We start from the raw sequence: 18,406 nt of genomic DNA on the forward strand, positions 1-18,406 counted from the left end.
ATTAGCAGACAGCCCTGATCTGGACTGTCTGTCAGTGAATGATTTCTTTATTTTCTCCCGTAATCCATATCATCAGGCCTGCCATACCTGCGGAGATTTGTTTAGAAATAGCTTTTCACATTTTCTTTTTCAAAGATTCAGACTTATAAAAAACAGTCATGTTTTTAGCTTCATGTCTGTTGCCCCTCTCCTGGCAGGTTTCAAAGGTTTTCTTAAGCCTCTTAAGAGTTCAGAGAATTTCGTTAACGCATGAATCACCGTGTAATCCTTTATGTGAAGAAAACATGAAAGTCAGCAAAATTGGAGTTACAAGGCTTTCACATGATGGCAGTCAGATATTTATATAACAGACACAAAGAGTAAGCCTGAATTTGATTTGTTGGTTCCAGGTTACTCTATTGTGTCTGATGTTCAAGGCTCTTCATGGTTTCTCACTTCTGTGTAATTCAGTTTGACCGACTGTAAATAAATCCTTGTGTCTTACGCTTGGACTGTGAAGCACCCAGCGGTGGGTCCATCGCTAAAAACTAATGTTGCGTGACTCAGCATTGTTCAAACCCACGGATTTGTATTTTAGATTCTCGTCAAAACCACTGATTATACAAACATGCCAAAAAAATCTGAGTCTGATTTTGTGGGTTAAAATATTCAATGACAGACATAACCATTAATATTTCTATTTAGCATAATAGCTGTGTTGATTTCAGCAGTTCAAGAAGTCAATCTGATGTAAATAGAAGATAAAGACTGTGACTTAAACTGTGTCTTGTTTGAAAGAAGGGCAGAGTATGTCGCAATGAGATTTGTCACATGACAACTAGGATGTAGAATGAATTGTGCAGTTGTGTGGTTCCCAGCTAAAAATAGCTCTGTTGGGTAAGTCACTGAGGAAAAAAATGTTTAGAAAAATTCTGGTAATGTATTTATTATTAATATTCCCATAAAGTTTTTAACAATTGTGAGAGCTGTTGGGGGAGTGTTTACAAGTTGGAGGACAACATCTGCTTGTCCCAGGAGCTGTGTGTTACAGACAGAAACATCATACCATAGAAATGTTCGTCAGGTTCCCTCCCTCTGGTTATCAGAGTGAAGATGGAGCCCTGCGTTGTTCTTCAGCAACTATCTCAGTTCAAAGACATGAAGAGGGATCTCTCCATATTTGTCTCTCATCGACAGCCCTTTCCGTCTTTTTAGTTAAGAAAAGATAACTTTTTTCCTCATGTCCGTACTCTATCAGGAACAACAATACATGAAGAGTTTGAAGTGAGCTTCCTTCCTGTGAAGGGGGATGATGAGTCCCTACATATCAGACAGATTCAACTGTGTCCTTGACCATGTAGACTACAGAGCGAAAGGAACAACAGCAAGTCCTCCATCTCTCTCATGCTCTCACGCTCACACGCTCACACACTCTAACACACACAGGTGCAGAGGAATGCAACTCTGAGTCGGAGAGAGACAATGTGTGTAACTATGTGTATAATGGTGATAATGTCTGCTAATGGTTTAATAATATGAGACTGTGATAATGACAGTAATGATGCACCAGGAATAGTTGCCCCCTAAAATAGAGCAGGGGATGGGTGTCATTAAACAAACTCCACAGAAAGGCTCTTTGTTTGGTGTGTGTGTGTGTGTGGTGTGTGTGTGTGTGTGTGTGTGTGTGTGTGTGTGTGTGTGTGTGTGTGTGTGTGTGCACCCACTGGGTTAATGGCAGTGGTGATGGTGATGGAGTTTTTTGGCTGGGTGTTTTTGGTTAGGTGTCTTTGTTTACACATGTGCAAGTGTGTGTATGGATGCAAGAGTGTCACATGCGCTGAGAAATGTATGTACCGAGTTGTTTTGTATTATTCTGTTATGATTGTATACTTTGTAAACCAAATTATTTTAGAATTTGTTATCTCTGTCTATTGTATTATTGTATTCATGCCTTGTTGTGATTGCGACAGACCTGGCGTGATCTGATGTGTAGAACAACGTGCGGACTCACACGTAGGTAAACAACCTTCTGTAAGCAGATCTGTCTGTTTGTATGACAGTGAGGCTGTTGTAACTTTTTAACACGGAACATTGCAGAACATTGCATTCAACAGTAGCAATATTGAAAACAAAAACAAAAGAAGAGCCCATTTACAAACAGATAATTGTAACAGTCTAAGGCGGACGTCATTGTGAGCACCACTGTGCTCAGTCATCACCTCCAGTGGTGTCAAAAGTTACAACACAAGTACAATTGATCATAGTAGGAAAACTATTACAAGGACTGTATTCACACTGTCACAAAGAAAGGTATAGACTTCCTGCTTTAAAACAGCTGATTAGACTCATGTGTGGAACAATGGAAGATACATCAACCTGCCAACAAGTGCTTTACTGTTGCCAAGTGTCACAAGGTCTGTAACTACATCATACTGTTGGTTCAGAGCATCTGTACCAAACATAAGTACATGCTATCAGAGTTCTCTCTTTCTAATGTACAGGTATAAATGTGTTGCAAAGTGCAAAATACTTTACTTTCTGATGAAACTCGAATAATGAAAATAAATGAAAATCTCACAAACCTGGGTTGGATCCAAAAAGCACCTGAGCAGTTTTTGATAAGTGCTGGTTTACATGAGGAAACAGATGTCAGGGAATGTGCGTATCTTGTGTTTGGAAGTAGGATTCTGCAGGGGTGGGGGCTGAGCCATTCCCATGACAGTCGTTCGTCGTTATTATTTAAGCTGTACAGCACTTCAGAGAGGAGACCTCCTCTTTCATCTCCTCTCTCTGTCTCCACTATGTGTACGTGATCAGCAGAAAAACCAAACAGGTAGTATATATAATGACAAACCTGGGAAAACGGAAACTGGAGAAGCGTTTTCCAGGAAAAGTATAATAAAGTTCGTGAGTGCATTTGAGTCGCGTCCCGTTGGCAGTAGAGGGAAAGATGCTCGTGTCTGGGATGTGATTGGCTGTTTCTGCAGCCTCCCGGCTTGTGCCTATAAAACCCCAGCGTCTTCCGTCGGTGCGTCAGTGCGCAGCCGGAGCAGTGAGCGGAGGGTCTTGACGCACAGCCGGACACTCTTGGACACGCCGTGAACTTTCACTGCTGGATCTCACCGAGCAAACCGTAATAATTCATAAAAGAACCAGACCAATTAGCGGAACTCTGCTGGAATACTGACCGGAAAACTTTGACCGTTGACCACACCAACACGCCGCGGTCCGGTAAGTCCAGTCAAGATGTTTAAGTTTAACGTCATAAGGTTAACTGATAACGTCAGTGACTTAATTTAATGAACTGCCGAGTTTAACTGCAAGTAGCAAGAGAGTGGTTTGACTCTGCGCTCTTTGTGCAGAAGTTACTTCAACTACTTAGTTATTGCGCCTCTTCTGATAAATGACTGCTGAACTGGAGTGTACTGGCGCAATGATGGACTTTTATTTATTTTTTATTATAAAAGTATCTATCTATCTATCTATCTATCTATCTATCTATCAGATTTTTTTAAAGGCTCAGTGAAAAGGTTTGGTGATTTTATGAACACTCTCATGTCACGGTTTAATTGCACAATGACAACTTTGCATGTCAAATGTGTTTTAGTTGTTTTGTTCACACGCCATAGACTTGCATATTAACGGCCTCTTAAACTCATTCTTTGCTCTGGACTTGTTGAATGTTTTATACGAATTTAACCTGTTTAAGGCTGACGTGCCTCAGAGATGCTCTCATACTATGACAATTTATTGTTTCCATGCGCTTATGCAGATAGAAATAGAAGGTCTGCTTGTGTTGCAATCCGGATCTTGCAGGTCTATCTATACCAGTCAGTTTGCACTCTCAAGATTTCTTGACCTGCAGCTATATGCAGCTTATGCGTCGGCCTCCTGCAGCACTGTGACTGGCTATGACATATGGCACATGATGGATATTGGTGCCCTTACAATAGCATATTTAAATCAAGGAATAAATGGCTTTTTGCCCTTTGTTGAGAGGGTTTATTGGATGTGTTTGCAGCTGAGAGCACTAAACTTCAGGGTACTGGCAGACAAAACGTATTTCACACCTTGAAAAAGAATCTATAATGAGGCTATAAACCTAAACTGTCACATCCATGTATTTAGGTGCAGTGGAGCTGAAACTAAGCTGGTGTTTTTTTATTTTGAGTTGTACCTCTTTATCCTTTTTAAAACACCATTGTGGTGGTGTGGGCACGCCATGGGTGTTTGCGTTTTTTACTTGCATGCAGTATTCCTGTTATGAGTGTAAGGTGTTCCTGTTATTCCAAACTGGACAAAATAACAGGAACACCCAATGTCAACACAACGCCAAAAACTGCAAGATTAAAAAATAATCACAGAACTGAATCAACACCTCTGTGGTACAGTTTCACCCAAAACACAAAGTTTCACAGAGGCAGAAGTGTTTCGTAGCTTCTTTGAAATATTTGTGTTGCATTATTTTTCATACATCTGACACTGGCACTAAATTCAATGAACAAATCAGTTTGAAGAGACTGTGATGGGAAATCAATCTTGATTCTTCAAATTCAGATTTTGACCTACTTATTAATCATTAAATTATCCACAACATTATAATAAAATTAAGCGATTTCAAAAGTTCTGGATCCAAATTAAATATATGCTTTTCTCATTTAATTCAATCAAGCTTATTCCCTAAGTTTATTGCTCAAGTTCTCCACAATAAAGTCAATCCATTGTGTAAATTTGCTGAAATTTCAAATCCTACTGTAACTTTGAAGCAGCTCTCAGCTGGCTGCACCCTCTTCATATCTTTCAGTCATCTCTGGTTTTTACAGCCTCTCTCCCGCCTTCAGGTCACTCGCATGACTTCCATCCTCTCGGGCATTGTACCTCCGCTCTCACTCTTTCTCCTCCTCTGACTGTGCCTTTCCTGTGTTTTCCTCTTCCTTCCATTGTTCTTTCAAAGACTCCAGTTGATCAAACTGTCATTCATCTCAATCCTGGCCTCTTTTATTGCCAGTTTGCGCCTGCATTTCTGGGTTATTTATTTTCCACCACTAAAATGCTTGTCATCCTTCACTTCCCACTCAAACACGCATTTTCTGACCACTAGCTAGTATCCCCTCCACTTTCACTCTGCCGCTTGCCAACTTTCCACCTCCTTTCTCAGATCAGGAGCCAGCAGCGCTAAAGGTCGGAGACGGTCTCGAGAATAAAATCTGTTTTAGATCAAGAGGATCAGCCCAATTAAAACGCAGCTTTCCAATTAGATCAGACAATCCCGCCCTAACATGGCCCAAAGAGCTGCCATATTATACAACACAAAGGAATTATTCAGATGACAGAGGGATATATATATGGACGATGGCCCAATTTTTCAAAACTGGTTTCTTGTGATATGTGTTCAAGTTCATGTGATTTTGTGTCTTTGTGTGTGTGAAGAGAATGAGCCTCTGTGAGCCAAACTGAATGCCAGTTGTGTTTGAGAGTGTGTGCGCAAAAGTGCGAGTGTGTGTGTAAACTGTATGTGGTATTTAAATTGGGTCGGCATCATTTTCTGTGTATGTAAGCACGTTCCTACATGTATTCACTGAAAAGTTCAACAAAGCGTTTACCCACAAACCTCAGCACTCCCAAACCATGGTGTCAGGAGGTTTGCACATCTGCTCAGAGATGGAGAGGTTGCGTGTGTGTGTGTGTGTGTGTGTGTGTGTGACTGACTGCACACTGATAGTGTGTGTCTATACCGATATTGCTGCCCTCGTCAATCATCCCATTTATCTCAAGAGACGCCCCCAGGGCATTCTGGGGGGTACACATGATTCTTGAGAGGCTCAGAGCCAAGCCTGAGTCGTCCGTGAGAAAAGAAAATATCTCGGTCTCACACACACGCACACACACTGGACACACATAGGAGCTGTTTCTCATCTAACCTATAACCTCTGTTATCACTACTCCATTTGTCTGTTCTCCCACTACTCCCCTCTCTTTCTGTTCGTTTCTCTCCCTCTCCTTTATTTTATGGCGTTTTTCTGTTATAAAGAACATGTTCTCACAGTTGTAAAGACATGGTGCACACACGCATGTGCTGTTGATGCTCATTATTTCATGGAAATTTTATTTGACACCTGTTGATTCAGGGCCAGTTTCAGCTCATGAAACAGGATTGAGCTTGATCTCTTTGAATTAACTCTGTGGTACTTTGAACAATTACGTCTAAGTTGCCTGACAAAGAGTGGGATCAGTCTCAATTGTTATACAAATTCAGCTCCCTGGTCAATTGTGTCTCCTAGAATTTATCTATATTGTTGCATAAAAGAGACTTTAGGCTTGCATAAGTTTCAAATACAGCCTTTACTTCCTTTCTTTCGCTGTGGAAATACAGAAACACAAGCACATCAATGTAACGTGGCAGCATACTGCAGTCTGACTTCTTGTATTTCCCCCTGCTCCGACTTGTACTCGATCTTTGGATCCTACTGCCTGGAGTCTTCTCAGTGGATAACACACCATAAAGTAGCTTGGCAACGCACAACAGGTTTGGGATATATGGACGGTAGTCGGATAGGAACCCTAGCATTTTCCTCAGGTCTCCCACAGTCTCAGGTTTGCCTCTACTGCCTTGACTTGCTGTAGCTGTTCCAACACTGTGCGAGGGGTGAGAGTAATGTCACGGTTGCTGTCATTAGTGACAGGGATACACCCACCCGAGACCAACTTCCCTTCTGCGTGCCGATGACAGTTTCAGGGATAATCGCACCCTGGCCACTGTAGGGGTCTCGTCTGGTTCAAAAAGGACTTCCTGTTTTGTGGAAAACTGGACCTGCCCTCACCAGACTGGATTTAGTCTTTCAACCTTCGCCTCGCCTTCCTTGTCAGTTCAAATATCCGCTCCAAATATCCGCTGTATAGATCAACACATTTGCCTTTTTACAGTCAATGGAGAAAGCTTCTCTTACCACAGCAGGTGTAACTTCCGAATGCTGCTTCCATTCATCACCAGATGCTCGATCACATTGTAGCCAGTGAACGGCGGCTCTGCTACTCCTTGATCATTAAAGACAAGCACAGGCACAAGTAGCTCTGGCTGCAGGCACCTATTTGATTCCAGCTTGAGTTTCAGCTCAGCCCAGTCCACAAAGGGTATGGCTGTCTGCTTTGCTGCTTTGCCAACAAGGGTCCCGTTGTCAGCCAGCAGTGCATCTGTGCCTTGTAACCAGATGTGTGGAAGCTCAGGACTTTCTCCAGCTTTTGTTTATATTCATGACCTGTGAACCCATATTCCACAGCGCTTGTGTTGCTACTTCCTCAAAGAAACAATCCATCATGCACTTCTTCCCAATAAGGGCCTTTAGCCCGGTGACGTAACGAGAGATGACACTTCTCTCCGACTCTGCCTCCAGCTCCCTCCTTTCCTAAAGAGGCTCATGCACCTCGTTATCTGGTTCAGCTTTGATTTGTCATACTCCTGCTGCCAGGCTTCTCTGCCAGCCTCCTTTGTCCTCCGCAGCCTCTTGAGGAGTCCCCTCACACTGGTCACCTAGCCGGTCCCTGCTCCTGACACGCTCTACATCCTCTCTTAAGACACATTCTTAATCGGCAGGTGGCCCCTTCAGAGTTAGTTACGCTTTTCATTCTTTCGGCCATCACTCCTCTCGAAATAGCAGCAGCAGGTGCTTTACGGTTCTTGAGCTTCATGAGTTCAGCTGGCTTCTCTTGAACCTCCACTCTGGCTTTGGCTGCTACTCGGCCCTGCTGAACGCTCTGCATATCTGTCTGAAGGCCATTTTTACTCTTGGGACTCAGCTGTTTGTCTTTCTGATTCAGCGCTAGCCGCTTCATTCATTCTGCTGATGATTGTTTTCTCTGTCATACTCTGATCATTGAGATAGGGTTTAAGCTGAGACTTGATATGGTCAATTGAAGTCAAACAATCCAGGATTCATTGGTTGTTGTTTGTAAAAGACACCATTCAAAATTGGCCCCTCCTCTCCAGTTCAACGAGAGAAAGAGAGAGAAAAAAGAGAGAGAGAGAGCAGTGGTTGCTGGAGTGTTTTCTGATTGTTTCATGTTGTTTAAATCCTGAAGCAGAAATAAACATCCTTGCACCTCCTCACAACCCCGTGGGGAGGTGCAGCCCGGTCAAACAGACACACAGACCTGAAGCTCTTTATACATTCGAGACAGAGAGCAGAGGAGAGAGACCTGGTCGCTACGTTTTTTTTTTTATGTACATTTTAATCCCGTCCTCAGACAGTGCGAACTGTTACTGGCTGGGGGTCTCACACCCACTGCCCAAAGGTTGCTGCCTAGAAACGTCCCGAAACAAACAAAATACAGGCAGAGGACAAAGACAGACAGCAACACACTTCTAGTGGGTCTTAAGTGATGATCGAGTGGGATTTCTTTTGTGTAAGTCTATACGCTGTTTTCTATTGAAGAACCTGTGTAGTATACCTCAAGAATGTCTTCAGGTCGAGCTCGGGACTGTACTGTTCATCTGATCTTACTTCTCTTAAAGCACGTAACAGCCTCTCCTTTCACTCAGTTGCTCTAAAGAGGAGGTTTTGAGGAGACTCACGATTGTCTTGTGTTATGTGTAAAAGTCTGCGGTATATATCTATAGAATTGTACGAGCACCAGAGGCAGCGGACTGAAAGACTGGACGATGCAGTGAGGATATTTTAATGAAGAAAACAATGCACGCAGGCAGACGGGTTGAAAGACGCGCAGGAAGGCAAACAGGAACAAACAACAGGAATCTTCACACGAGGAACACATGGGAACATTACCGGGAACAAAAGCAGATGATCTGATAAAGACTGGAGACAATAGGCTGGAATAAACAGTGCAGGGCTGTTTGAGAATGAGGAACAGGTGCGGAGAGAACAGGTGACTGCAGGGCCGATTGCGGAAGTGAGAGGTGTGTAGCTGGGTGGGATAGACAGACAGGTGAGTGGGAACTAGGAGGAAGGTCTGAAAACATTTGGTGGGGGACAGGAGCAGATTATGATACACAGTCTCTGCCAACACCGCCTGACCTATTGCATTTGCATTTCCAAGACCGCACGTCATCAATCAAAGGCGATCCCCGTCATGTTCTATCGTTTGTCTTGCAAAACTCTGATGTCAATCTCATATTTGCATTACCAATAGTCCATTACTCTTACACAATCATTATACATCAGTGTCGCTCCTTTTAATCTTTCCACCACTTTTGCTCACCTGGAAACACAGAAACACAAGCACACCAAGCGTAAAGTGGTTGCCTGCTGCAGGATGTCTAGGTCTACTGAATGTCGCATGTGCCCTCCTGCATCTTACTCAAAGCACCCTTCACATGTCCAAAGTACCTGTGCTTCACTTCTTGTAACCAAAAATGAACTTCTAAAATATTACAGTTGCTCTCACAAATGAACATATATCAGATTACGAGTTAACAAGATAATAAACCAAAAACAATAAAATTGATACATAGGAATGGGGGGTGTCCAGTATCCATCAATATGCCCAACATCACTGTGGGTCCCACAAGATAAACAACTGGACTATAACAGCAAATATGTTTCGTAGGAAACGTAATCAGTGGCTGGATTATGTGAAGACGGAACGCCTTTTTTCTTTTCTTTTATTATGAAAGATGCTGCACATTCGTTAACGGCCAGAGACGAGGATTCATATCCACAGTCCTGTCGGTCTTAAGGCAACAGAAGCACTCTGGTTAAGATAAGGAAACGACTGTAGTTTTGGTTAAATGTAAATAAACACATTGTGTTTGAAGTCACTTTAAAACTTTTATGTATTAAACTAAACCAGTCTCTCCTTAACCTTAACCGAGTGCATAAAAAAGTTTAATAACGCTGTTGTTGCTACAAGATCAGATATTTTGGTGGAAAACAAATATATTGTCTATGAACATTTTACTGATATGTCCAGTATCAACATATTTGTTACCTGCTAAATATATAAATTAACAACACAGCCTCATTACGTTAATAGAAAATGTCTTTGCTGTTGCATTTTAGTTTTAAACATAAAACTGTATGTGATAGTTTTTTTAAGGCCAGGCCAGTAGCTCTGTGAGTTTGTACAGCGTTACTTTGACCGTCATGCTAACACCTTTACTTTACCAGGGGATCATCACAGTCATTAGGATTCATCCTCTGGGGTCCATGAATATCTGCACAAAAGTTCATGGCCAATCAGACCAATCCTTGATGAGACGTAAAATCGACTATTTTTATCTTTGTGTGTAACATGATGGTTCTTCTACTTTCTGTACAGGTCAAAGAAGCCCGGAGGCCAGGGTGCCAGGGTGCCAGGCCCGGAGCAAGTTCCAGTGTGTGGATGTGTGTGAGTGTGTGAATATGTGTGTGAGTGCCTTTAAGTGAGCGCCTTTAGACTGCTGTGTGCCATTGAGTGAACAATCATCTTGCTGTGTGCGTGTGAGGCTTGTGTGAGGATGAGGGCCGTCGCTCTGCTGTGTCTCCTGCTGGTCGCTGAGGTCGGAGCCTCTCGCTTTGTCCGCGACTCCCAAGGGGGGCCTGAAGCTTCAGAACCCTCCAAGAGCAACGCTTCCGTCCCGCTGCCACCCCCACAGCCGGGCCGACCGCGGGGCTCCTTCCCCCCCATGTGCATAAAGCCAACAGAGATCAAGCATGCCTTCAAGTACGTGAACACCATCGTGTCCTGCCTGATCTTTGTGGTGGGGATCATCGGCAACTCAACGCTGCTCAGGATCATATATAAGAACAAGTGTATGAGGAATGGGCCAAATGTCCTTATTGGAAGCCTGGCACTGGGGGACCTGCTTTATATTGTCATCGCCATCCCCATCAATGTGTTTAAGGTAACCTCATTTAGCCTTTGTGTCTGTCCTTGTGCTGGCCAGAAATGAACAAACTAATCTTTTGCCCTGGATCTTTTTTTTTTTTAGCTTGATACAAACTGTGTTTATACTGATACACACTGCCTGCAGGGAATTGCCATATGCATGCGTTCCTTTTCCCCACGCTGTTATCCTGTGGATATTACTCCTGATTCCTGCTGCCTGTGAGGATACTTTTAAGATTCCCCAAATGATTAAAAACTTATATCAACCCCAGGTTTTGTTTACATGCTGTATTAACACGGCATTAACACAATTATCACAGTAAGTAAAGTAAAAACACTTGATGATTTCATAAGTTATTAGCTATATGTTGCCTATAGCCATCTGATGAATGTCTTAGTTTTATTGCATATAAAATGGTAAGATGCAGCTTTTCGCACATAAAATCTCACTTCAGACATTTTATGTAATATATTAAAAACAGTGCAATTTATTACCCGTCCCATGGTCTGTATCTAATTTAGTATGAGTAATTTCCCTGCACTGCACTTTCACAGTTAAGGCTGAGCTGTTTTTTTGGCACGTCCTGTGGTTAGCTGTGGTTTATTTACAAGTTTATTGCTGCGGTTTGTCTCTACATTCAGTGTGTTTTGTGTGGTTTTGTTGATTTCCTTTTTCAGCATACATTACAATCCCAGTTTACAAGGTATCATTCAAACAAAAAAAAACTCGATAAAAGCAGGTATGAGCCAACAGTTAAAGGAGCTTAAATGTCCAGGTTTTAGGAAAAACTGTCCTCTATCTTTCCTCACTTGCCTTGTGTGTGTGTGTGTGTGTGTGTGTGTGTGTGTGTGTGTGTGTGTGTGTGTGTGTGTGTGTGTGTTTGTGTGTGTGTTTGTGTGTGAAGTGGAAACATCCAGCAGGCTATGTGTAAGTGCAATCACTGCATTTTATTTTCCAAATCTGATAGGATTCACTTTGAATGGCGCTGGAATGCTGTAGTGCATTCCAGCGCCATTCAAAGAGTCCTTTATCTCATTTTCCTTAAACGGCCTGAACTCAAAAAATATATTTAGACTAATATTTAATAAGTATGTAAAATAAACAAACTAATAAACTTAATATGATAAATATTTGTCAAACAAGAACGAAAATGTGTGTTTAAAAAGCATTTTAAACGCATTTATATGCAATAAAAAAATACATAAATCTTCTCTTTTTATGTGCATTTTAGGCATTTTTGGCAACAACCCAAACTTTAATGTCCAACATAGAGAGAGTAATTGTACGCTATGTCCAGTTCATAATGATTTACTGAAGAAAACTTGGAAGTGCAAAGGCCATACAACCTCTAACTGTTTCAAGACAGTAGAGACAATATTGGAAATTTGTGCAAGAAGCCTTCCAAAAATCAAATTTTTAGACGACGTTGTTAAGAACATTATCCTAATCCTGAATTGATTTTATCCCCCCTGGGCGAAAGACTTTTGCACGGAGGAAGAACACATTCTTGTTGTTTTTGGCTTTAGCTGCTGCAGTAACAATGGAAGACACAAGGAAGAAAAGACCTCTAAATGAACCTCAAAGAGGTCTGACCGTGTTTACACAGGTGACTCTTCTTAAATTCCTCTCACTAAAGATGTCTTTCCTCTCTGTCTCCCTCAATTATTTTTCTCTGCAGCTGATAGCTGAGGACTGGCCGTTTGGCGTGTACATCTGTAAGTTGGTGCCATTCATTCAGAAAGCTTCGGTGGGAATTACCGTCCTCAGCCTGTGTGCCCTGAGTATTGACCGGTAAGTAGACTTCTGACCTGCACACATGACAAATATTAGCAATGAAAGGAGCTAATACGCCTGTTCCTGTGTTCCTGTGCTGTGTGCTTAGCTACCACGCAGTGACGTCATGGAGCAGGGTGAAGGGGATGGGGATCCCCCTGTGGAAAGCAGTGGAGGTGACTTTGATCTGGCTGATTGCTGTGGTACTGGCGGTCCCTGAGGCGCTGGCATTTGATATGTTGGAGATGCCATACAGAGGCAATAAGCTGCGTGTCTGCCTGCTGCACCCAGAACAGACCACCAACTTTATGAAGGTAGGGCGCTTGATTACATGTGTAACAGTGATGACAGAAGTATTTAGCTCCTTTATTTAAATATAAGTAACAACATTAGCATTTATGTTATAAAATGTAGAAGTCTAAGCAGCTAGCATTAAATGGAGGGACTCAAGCAAAGTACAAGTACTGCAAAACTGTATAGCTGGTACTTAGAGCACAGCTACTTGTTAGTTAAAGAATTTTTTTGTTTTTTGTTTTTTGTTTTAATAAATGCATTTGTGTTACGTAAAGGTAGACAGGCCAGTAAGTACCATGGGGAAAAGGCACATAAATCAGCAGTTTTTGTAATTTGTGCTATCTGATTACTTAAATCGTTGTTTTAAATTCTTCATGTGTGTGCACAGATTAACAGAATATTACTTACACAGCATTGTTAATATTTCAACACAAAATGTGAAATTAATTTGTGTGAAATAGCCAAACTAATGGTTCTCTGATGCTATACTCAGGCACAACGTTGCACTTAGCTGAATGCTAATGTCAGCATGCTCACCACCTTGCTTTAGTTTAGCATGTTTGTTAGACAACATTTAAATAAATAGTCACTGCCCTAGTTTAGTTTGTTTGCATGCTACCATTAACAGCACTAAACGCAAAGTACAGCTGAGGAGGTTTGTTCATTAAGTTTAAGTAATGGATAATTTAAAATTTGGGCCTGATGATGGTGCTAAATTAGATCCAGAAGGCTTTATCCTGTGGGAAACTTGTCTGCACAACATTTCATAGCGATGATGACATGTAGTTGTTGTAGATATTTAAGTGTGCACGGCTAAGTTAGTCTGTAAAAATCAAGGATTGTTTAAAAATGACAATATAAGTTGAGGACGAAGAAAATGTGAGAGTATGACAACTAAATGCATAACCTTAACTTTAAAATAAACAGCTGGATTCTTTTTATCGTCCTATCGTAGAAATATGATCAGAATAACTTTGTCCTGGCAAAATGTTTGATAGAGCTTGCATGCTATGTTATTATTTTCCCACAGGCATATGGTCAAAATATCCTGCCCACTGATTAAGATCTCTCTGTCAGGGCTAGGTTAGGAAAAATCTTGTGGATTGTTCAGTCTCCACCTGATGTTACTTTGAAGTACAAATGTCAACAGAATATTTCACTTCAAAGAAAAGTGCCTGAGCTGCATTTTCTTTAATCAGGATTTCTTTTTCAAACTCTGCCAGCACGTAATTAGTGATTCCAACAAATGTAATACAATACATATACACTGCATGCATATCATCTCAATGTGACTGTTTCTCATAATATTCATGGTACGTTCATAAAACTGCATAGCAATAAAGAAAGTGCAAAGGTATTTCCAATGTGTGGATATTTCCACTTTGTTTCAATGAGAAGGAAATATGACACAAGGCTGCTTTTCATGTATAATGTGTCATTTAAAATCAGGGAATTGCAATTTCAGCTTGTTGTCATTAGCAAAAACACTTTCAACAATTTTTCTTAGATAGTGGACTATTCTGAAACTCAGGAAATGTCCTTAACTCAACCAAAACAAATTTTTTCACACAACACAAACAGGTCTGAACCTAATTTAAGCAATTTCCACCAAATTTCAAGCTCTGGAAGTATGGTAACAACTCTCTATATTCAATCCAGAAACACCAAAAAATGTGTGATGTCTTAACTAAAATCATGTTGCTTTTGAACTTTTTAAAAACATTTTTAAAGAAATCTTTATTGTGCAATTATATAAAAAAATACAAAAAAATAAGTAAAATAAAGTAAACAAATATATGAAAATCATTTAAAAATCTAAAAATAAACCATATTTTGTAAATATAGACATTCAGTTTATTTAAATTCATCATTCTTGAAACACACAAAACATCTGTTCCAACTTAAAATCTCTGCACAATACATATTTCCACAGGATAACATCATTAACGCTGTATGTAATGCAAAACATATTTGGTATAATGAAAACTCAAGTTGCTGTAGCCAGTTTTATTTAGTCTACATATGCACGTGCACTTTTTATGATGGTCTTTTTACCTTCAGTTCTACCAGGATGTCAAAGATTGGTGGCTGTTTGGCTTCTACTTCTGCTTCCCACTGGCCTGCACAGGAATCTTCTACACACTCATGTCCTGTGAGATGCTCAGTCGTAAAAAAGGCATGCGCATCGCACTCAACGACCACATGAAACAGGTATGTGAGCAAAAGTCTGGGGCGCACATTGAGAATCATGTAACTATAATCTTTGAGAGTTGGAGGCACATATGTGACAATATTTGTCTTTCTCGCTGTTTGCAGCGGAGGGAAGTAGCGAAGACGGTGTTCTGCCTGGTGTTGATTTTTGCTCTGTGCTGGCTGCCCCTTCATCTCAGCCGTATTTTGAAGAAAACAATCTATGACCAAAATGACCCCAACCGCTGTGAACTGCTCAGGTAGGCACACAGATACCGTAGGTCACACAAATATTCTGCAAACTTCATGATAACCCATTGTTCTGTGACTTCCTGTAGTCTTTACTGTAAACTTTGCCCTTTTCCCTGTCAGCTTCCTGCTAGTGATGGATTACATCGGGATCAACATGGCCTCCCTAAACTCCTGCATTAACCCGATTGCCCTCTATTTTGTCAGCCAGAAGTTTAAAAACTGCTTCCAGGTAAGAGTTAACAAAGTGGCAGCGGAGGTTGTATGGTATAATTAGAAAATGCAGTCAACAAAAGTCTGAGTAACTGTGTGTGTGTGTGTGTGTGTGTGTGTTCTTGTGTTGTAGTCTTGCCTGTGCTGCTGGTGCTACAGAACGTCTCCCCTGGACGAACGAGGTTCAGGAGGACGCTGGAAAGGCTCTTGCCACGGGAACGGATTAGACCGCTCCAGCTCCCGCTTGAGTCAGAAATATACAAGCTCTTCGTAAACACACACATACACACACGCACACACGCACACACACACACACGCAAATCACATACCTCTTCTGCCAAACCCATATTCCTATCAGCTACTATTACGGAGAAACAGCGTCGTCACTGCCAACAGACCAGCGATCACATCCAAGTCAGGAGGGAAAAATTCAACGAGGTCAAAGTCGCTTCTACAGGACTCACAGCAGACTGAAAGACTCTGACATGAAAGGATTGACCCTAACTCATGAATGAAGTAACAGGACTGTACCTGTTCAATACTAACTGCAACACAAATGATGAAACCAACGCTACATAAATCAGTTCATACTCCGACACTGAGGCTTTTGTAGAGGACTAAAATCTCTCAGTGGACCATTATGGTAAATCCAGTTATAGAGAATGTTTATTCAAGCCACATGTAAATTTATGTACAGTATTATTTACATGCAGATTTTAGACTTATGATTATATCTAGCCTTAGTGCATCATGTATGAATAACAGCACTGATGAGTGCAACCTGTTGAAGCTTTAATACCTCACGGGGAAAGATAAGAGGGAAACTGTGTCCCTGAGTTAGTTTCCAAAAAGCCTCAAAGGTGCAAAGACTTTTTATAAGTAAATAAATAAATAAATGCACGAGTGTGCCTCTGCAAGTACAGCATCAGTAGCTGATTATGAAACAATCAAGTGCATGTTGTCACTGCTCGGCACCCATGTGCCCTGATGACATCATAACCGAGTAAAATGGGCCCCAGTGTGCGTCTTACAGTCATGTGGAGAGTCAAACATCGGAACTCTTTTATCTGGAAATCATTGCAGCGTTAAGTCATGTGGAGGGCAGCTGTTGTCCTAGAACACTGACAAATACCAGATGATTCCCATCATGCCACACAGAAGAGGTCATTATTAGTGCTAATATTATTGCAGTGCTCATGCTGTTGTAAGTGGTCTCCACTGTGTATAAAGTATTAACTTGTCTCTTACAACGTAGCTTCTATTTTTCTAAGAAAATATCACAAAACATGTGAAGTTTGTTTCATCTTCCTGTGTTCATTTATTATTTTCAAGTATTTCATCTCTATCAGTGAGTGGTCATGTTACATAGATAGTTCCTGTGGCTGGAAATTACGTCTAAGAGCTGCCTAAGGAATACATTTTCTATAATGGATGCATTTAAAGAAAAAAAGACATTTTGTACAGCCGGATGTTTTTAAGAAGTGAATGTTTTTAGCAGAGATTAAATTTCTTCAACTACATAATGATCCTAGAAATTATAGAGAACTATTAGCTCGTACCATTCAGTATAGTAAACAGATAAATCAGGGTCAAATTCAGGCTCTCTGAATTGATTTAATGTGGTTAATCGACATAATATGCGAGTGGGTGATGCAGGCTAAAAGATTCTCATAGTGAGAAGTGAAGAATGTGGGGTGCAACACAACAAGACAATGTGTTCCTAATATTTTATGACGTCTGGAGCTAGAGGTGGCTGGAAGCACTCAGTAATCACATAACTGTGACAAATCCTGTGACGCTAGTACATGAAGAAAGTACTATTTACACAATTTGTGGATCTTAAAAGTCAGACATGAGGAGAAATTGCATTTTGTGCCAACTAGTAGCCTCCAGTCTGAGAGAGGGAATACATGCATTTTGTATTCATAGTACTATCACTTGGGGAAAGCTGCATGCTACAATTGAATGTAAGCAAACTTTAAAACCTAAATAAATCAACATTTTTAACACTAGCAGTGGTGATGATACACGCACAAGATGAATCCATTTGATCTGGTGCTTTTTCAACTCTCACTGCATCGTGACCAAGATATGGTCTCGTATATTCTGTCTTCTTAACCAAACTAGTAGGAAAAGTGTGCTCTTTTAAAACCAAATTTTTGTTAAACAACCAGACAATGTGTTTAATGACACTGAAGCATTTTAAAAAGGCCAGGATTTCTGTGTAATATATTAATGTTTGGACCAAATACCACCGTATTACGAGTTTGCATCAGCTCTCAAATCAGCTGATCATGTAGTATGTGACTCATTAACTGATAGTATCTATCTATCTTCATGCCATCTCTACCTGGCCTTTAGGTACAGCTGAAACCATCTGTACTGGAGGGTCTGAGCAGCTTCGCAAGTATCTTCATAGAGGGACCACCAAGCTAAGACATCAAGAAGTAATTTGAGGTTGAAGATAAAATGTGAATATGGGCCCTGTTGTTTTGAATTACATTTATACTGTACGTATTTGTTGAGAGTATGCAGTAATAAATATTATTTTATAGCATTTGTGTGGTTTGTCATTTACTGAGCAAGTAAACATGGATTTATGTTCCTAATCGCCGATGCAGTCTGTAGCTGCTGACATACTATTATAAATATATGTATATATGTGCCATATATAAGTGGGATGTTTGGAAAGGAGTTTTGACTTACTTTTCATGTAAGTCTTTAACGCATTCCCTTACATCCCTTCCCCTTTAAAATCAGAGTGCAGCTATGGTATCGGAGAGCCGTGCAATCTTGGAAGGAACGAACACAAATCATCTCGGTTATTCGCAGCCTGTCAGAGGTTTCATATTGTGTCAGTCTTTTTTTTTTTTGAGGTTACATTTG

At 40.9% G+C, this 18,406-nt stretch overlaps 1 protein-coding gene across 1 annotated transcript; it reads left to right on the forward strand.

The window, feature by feature from the left end:
• Positions 1-3,026: 3,026 nt before the first annotated feature.
• Positions 3,027-18,077, forward strand: LOC130173675 (endothelin receptor type B-like). The gene is made up of 8 exons (XM_056383125.1): positions 3,027-3,210; positions 10,252-10,816; positions 12,480-12,592; positions 12,684-12,888; positions 14,930-15,079; positions 15,185-15,318; positions 15,431-15,539; positions 15,654-18,077. The coding sequence occupies exons 2-8, from the start codon at positions 10,430-10,432 to the stop codon at positions 15,792-15,794; spliced, it is 1,239 nt and encodes a 412-aa protein (XP_056239100.1). The 5' UTR covers positions 3,027-3,210; positions 10,252-10,429; the 3' UTR covers positions 15,795-18,077.
• Positions 18,078-18,406: the final 329 nt, after the last annotated feature.

Source organism: Seriola aureovittata, chromosome 8 (assembly GCF_021018895.1).
Source record: "Seriola aureovittata isolate HTS-2021-v1 ecotype China chromosome 8, ASM2101889v1, whole genome shotgun sequence".
Classification (NCBI taxonomy): Eukaryota; Metazoa; Chordata; class Actinopteri; order Carangiformes; family Carangidae; genus Seriola; species Seriola aureovittata.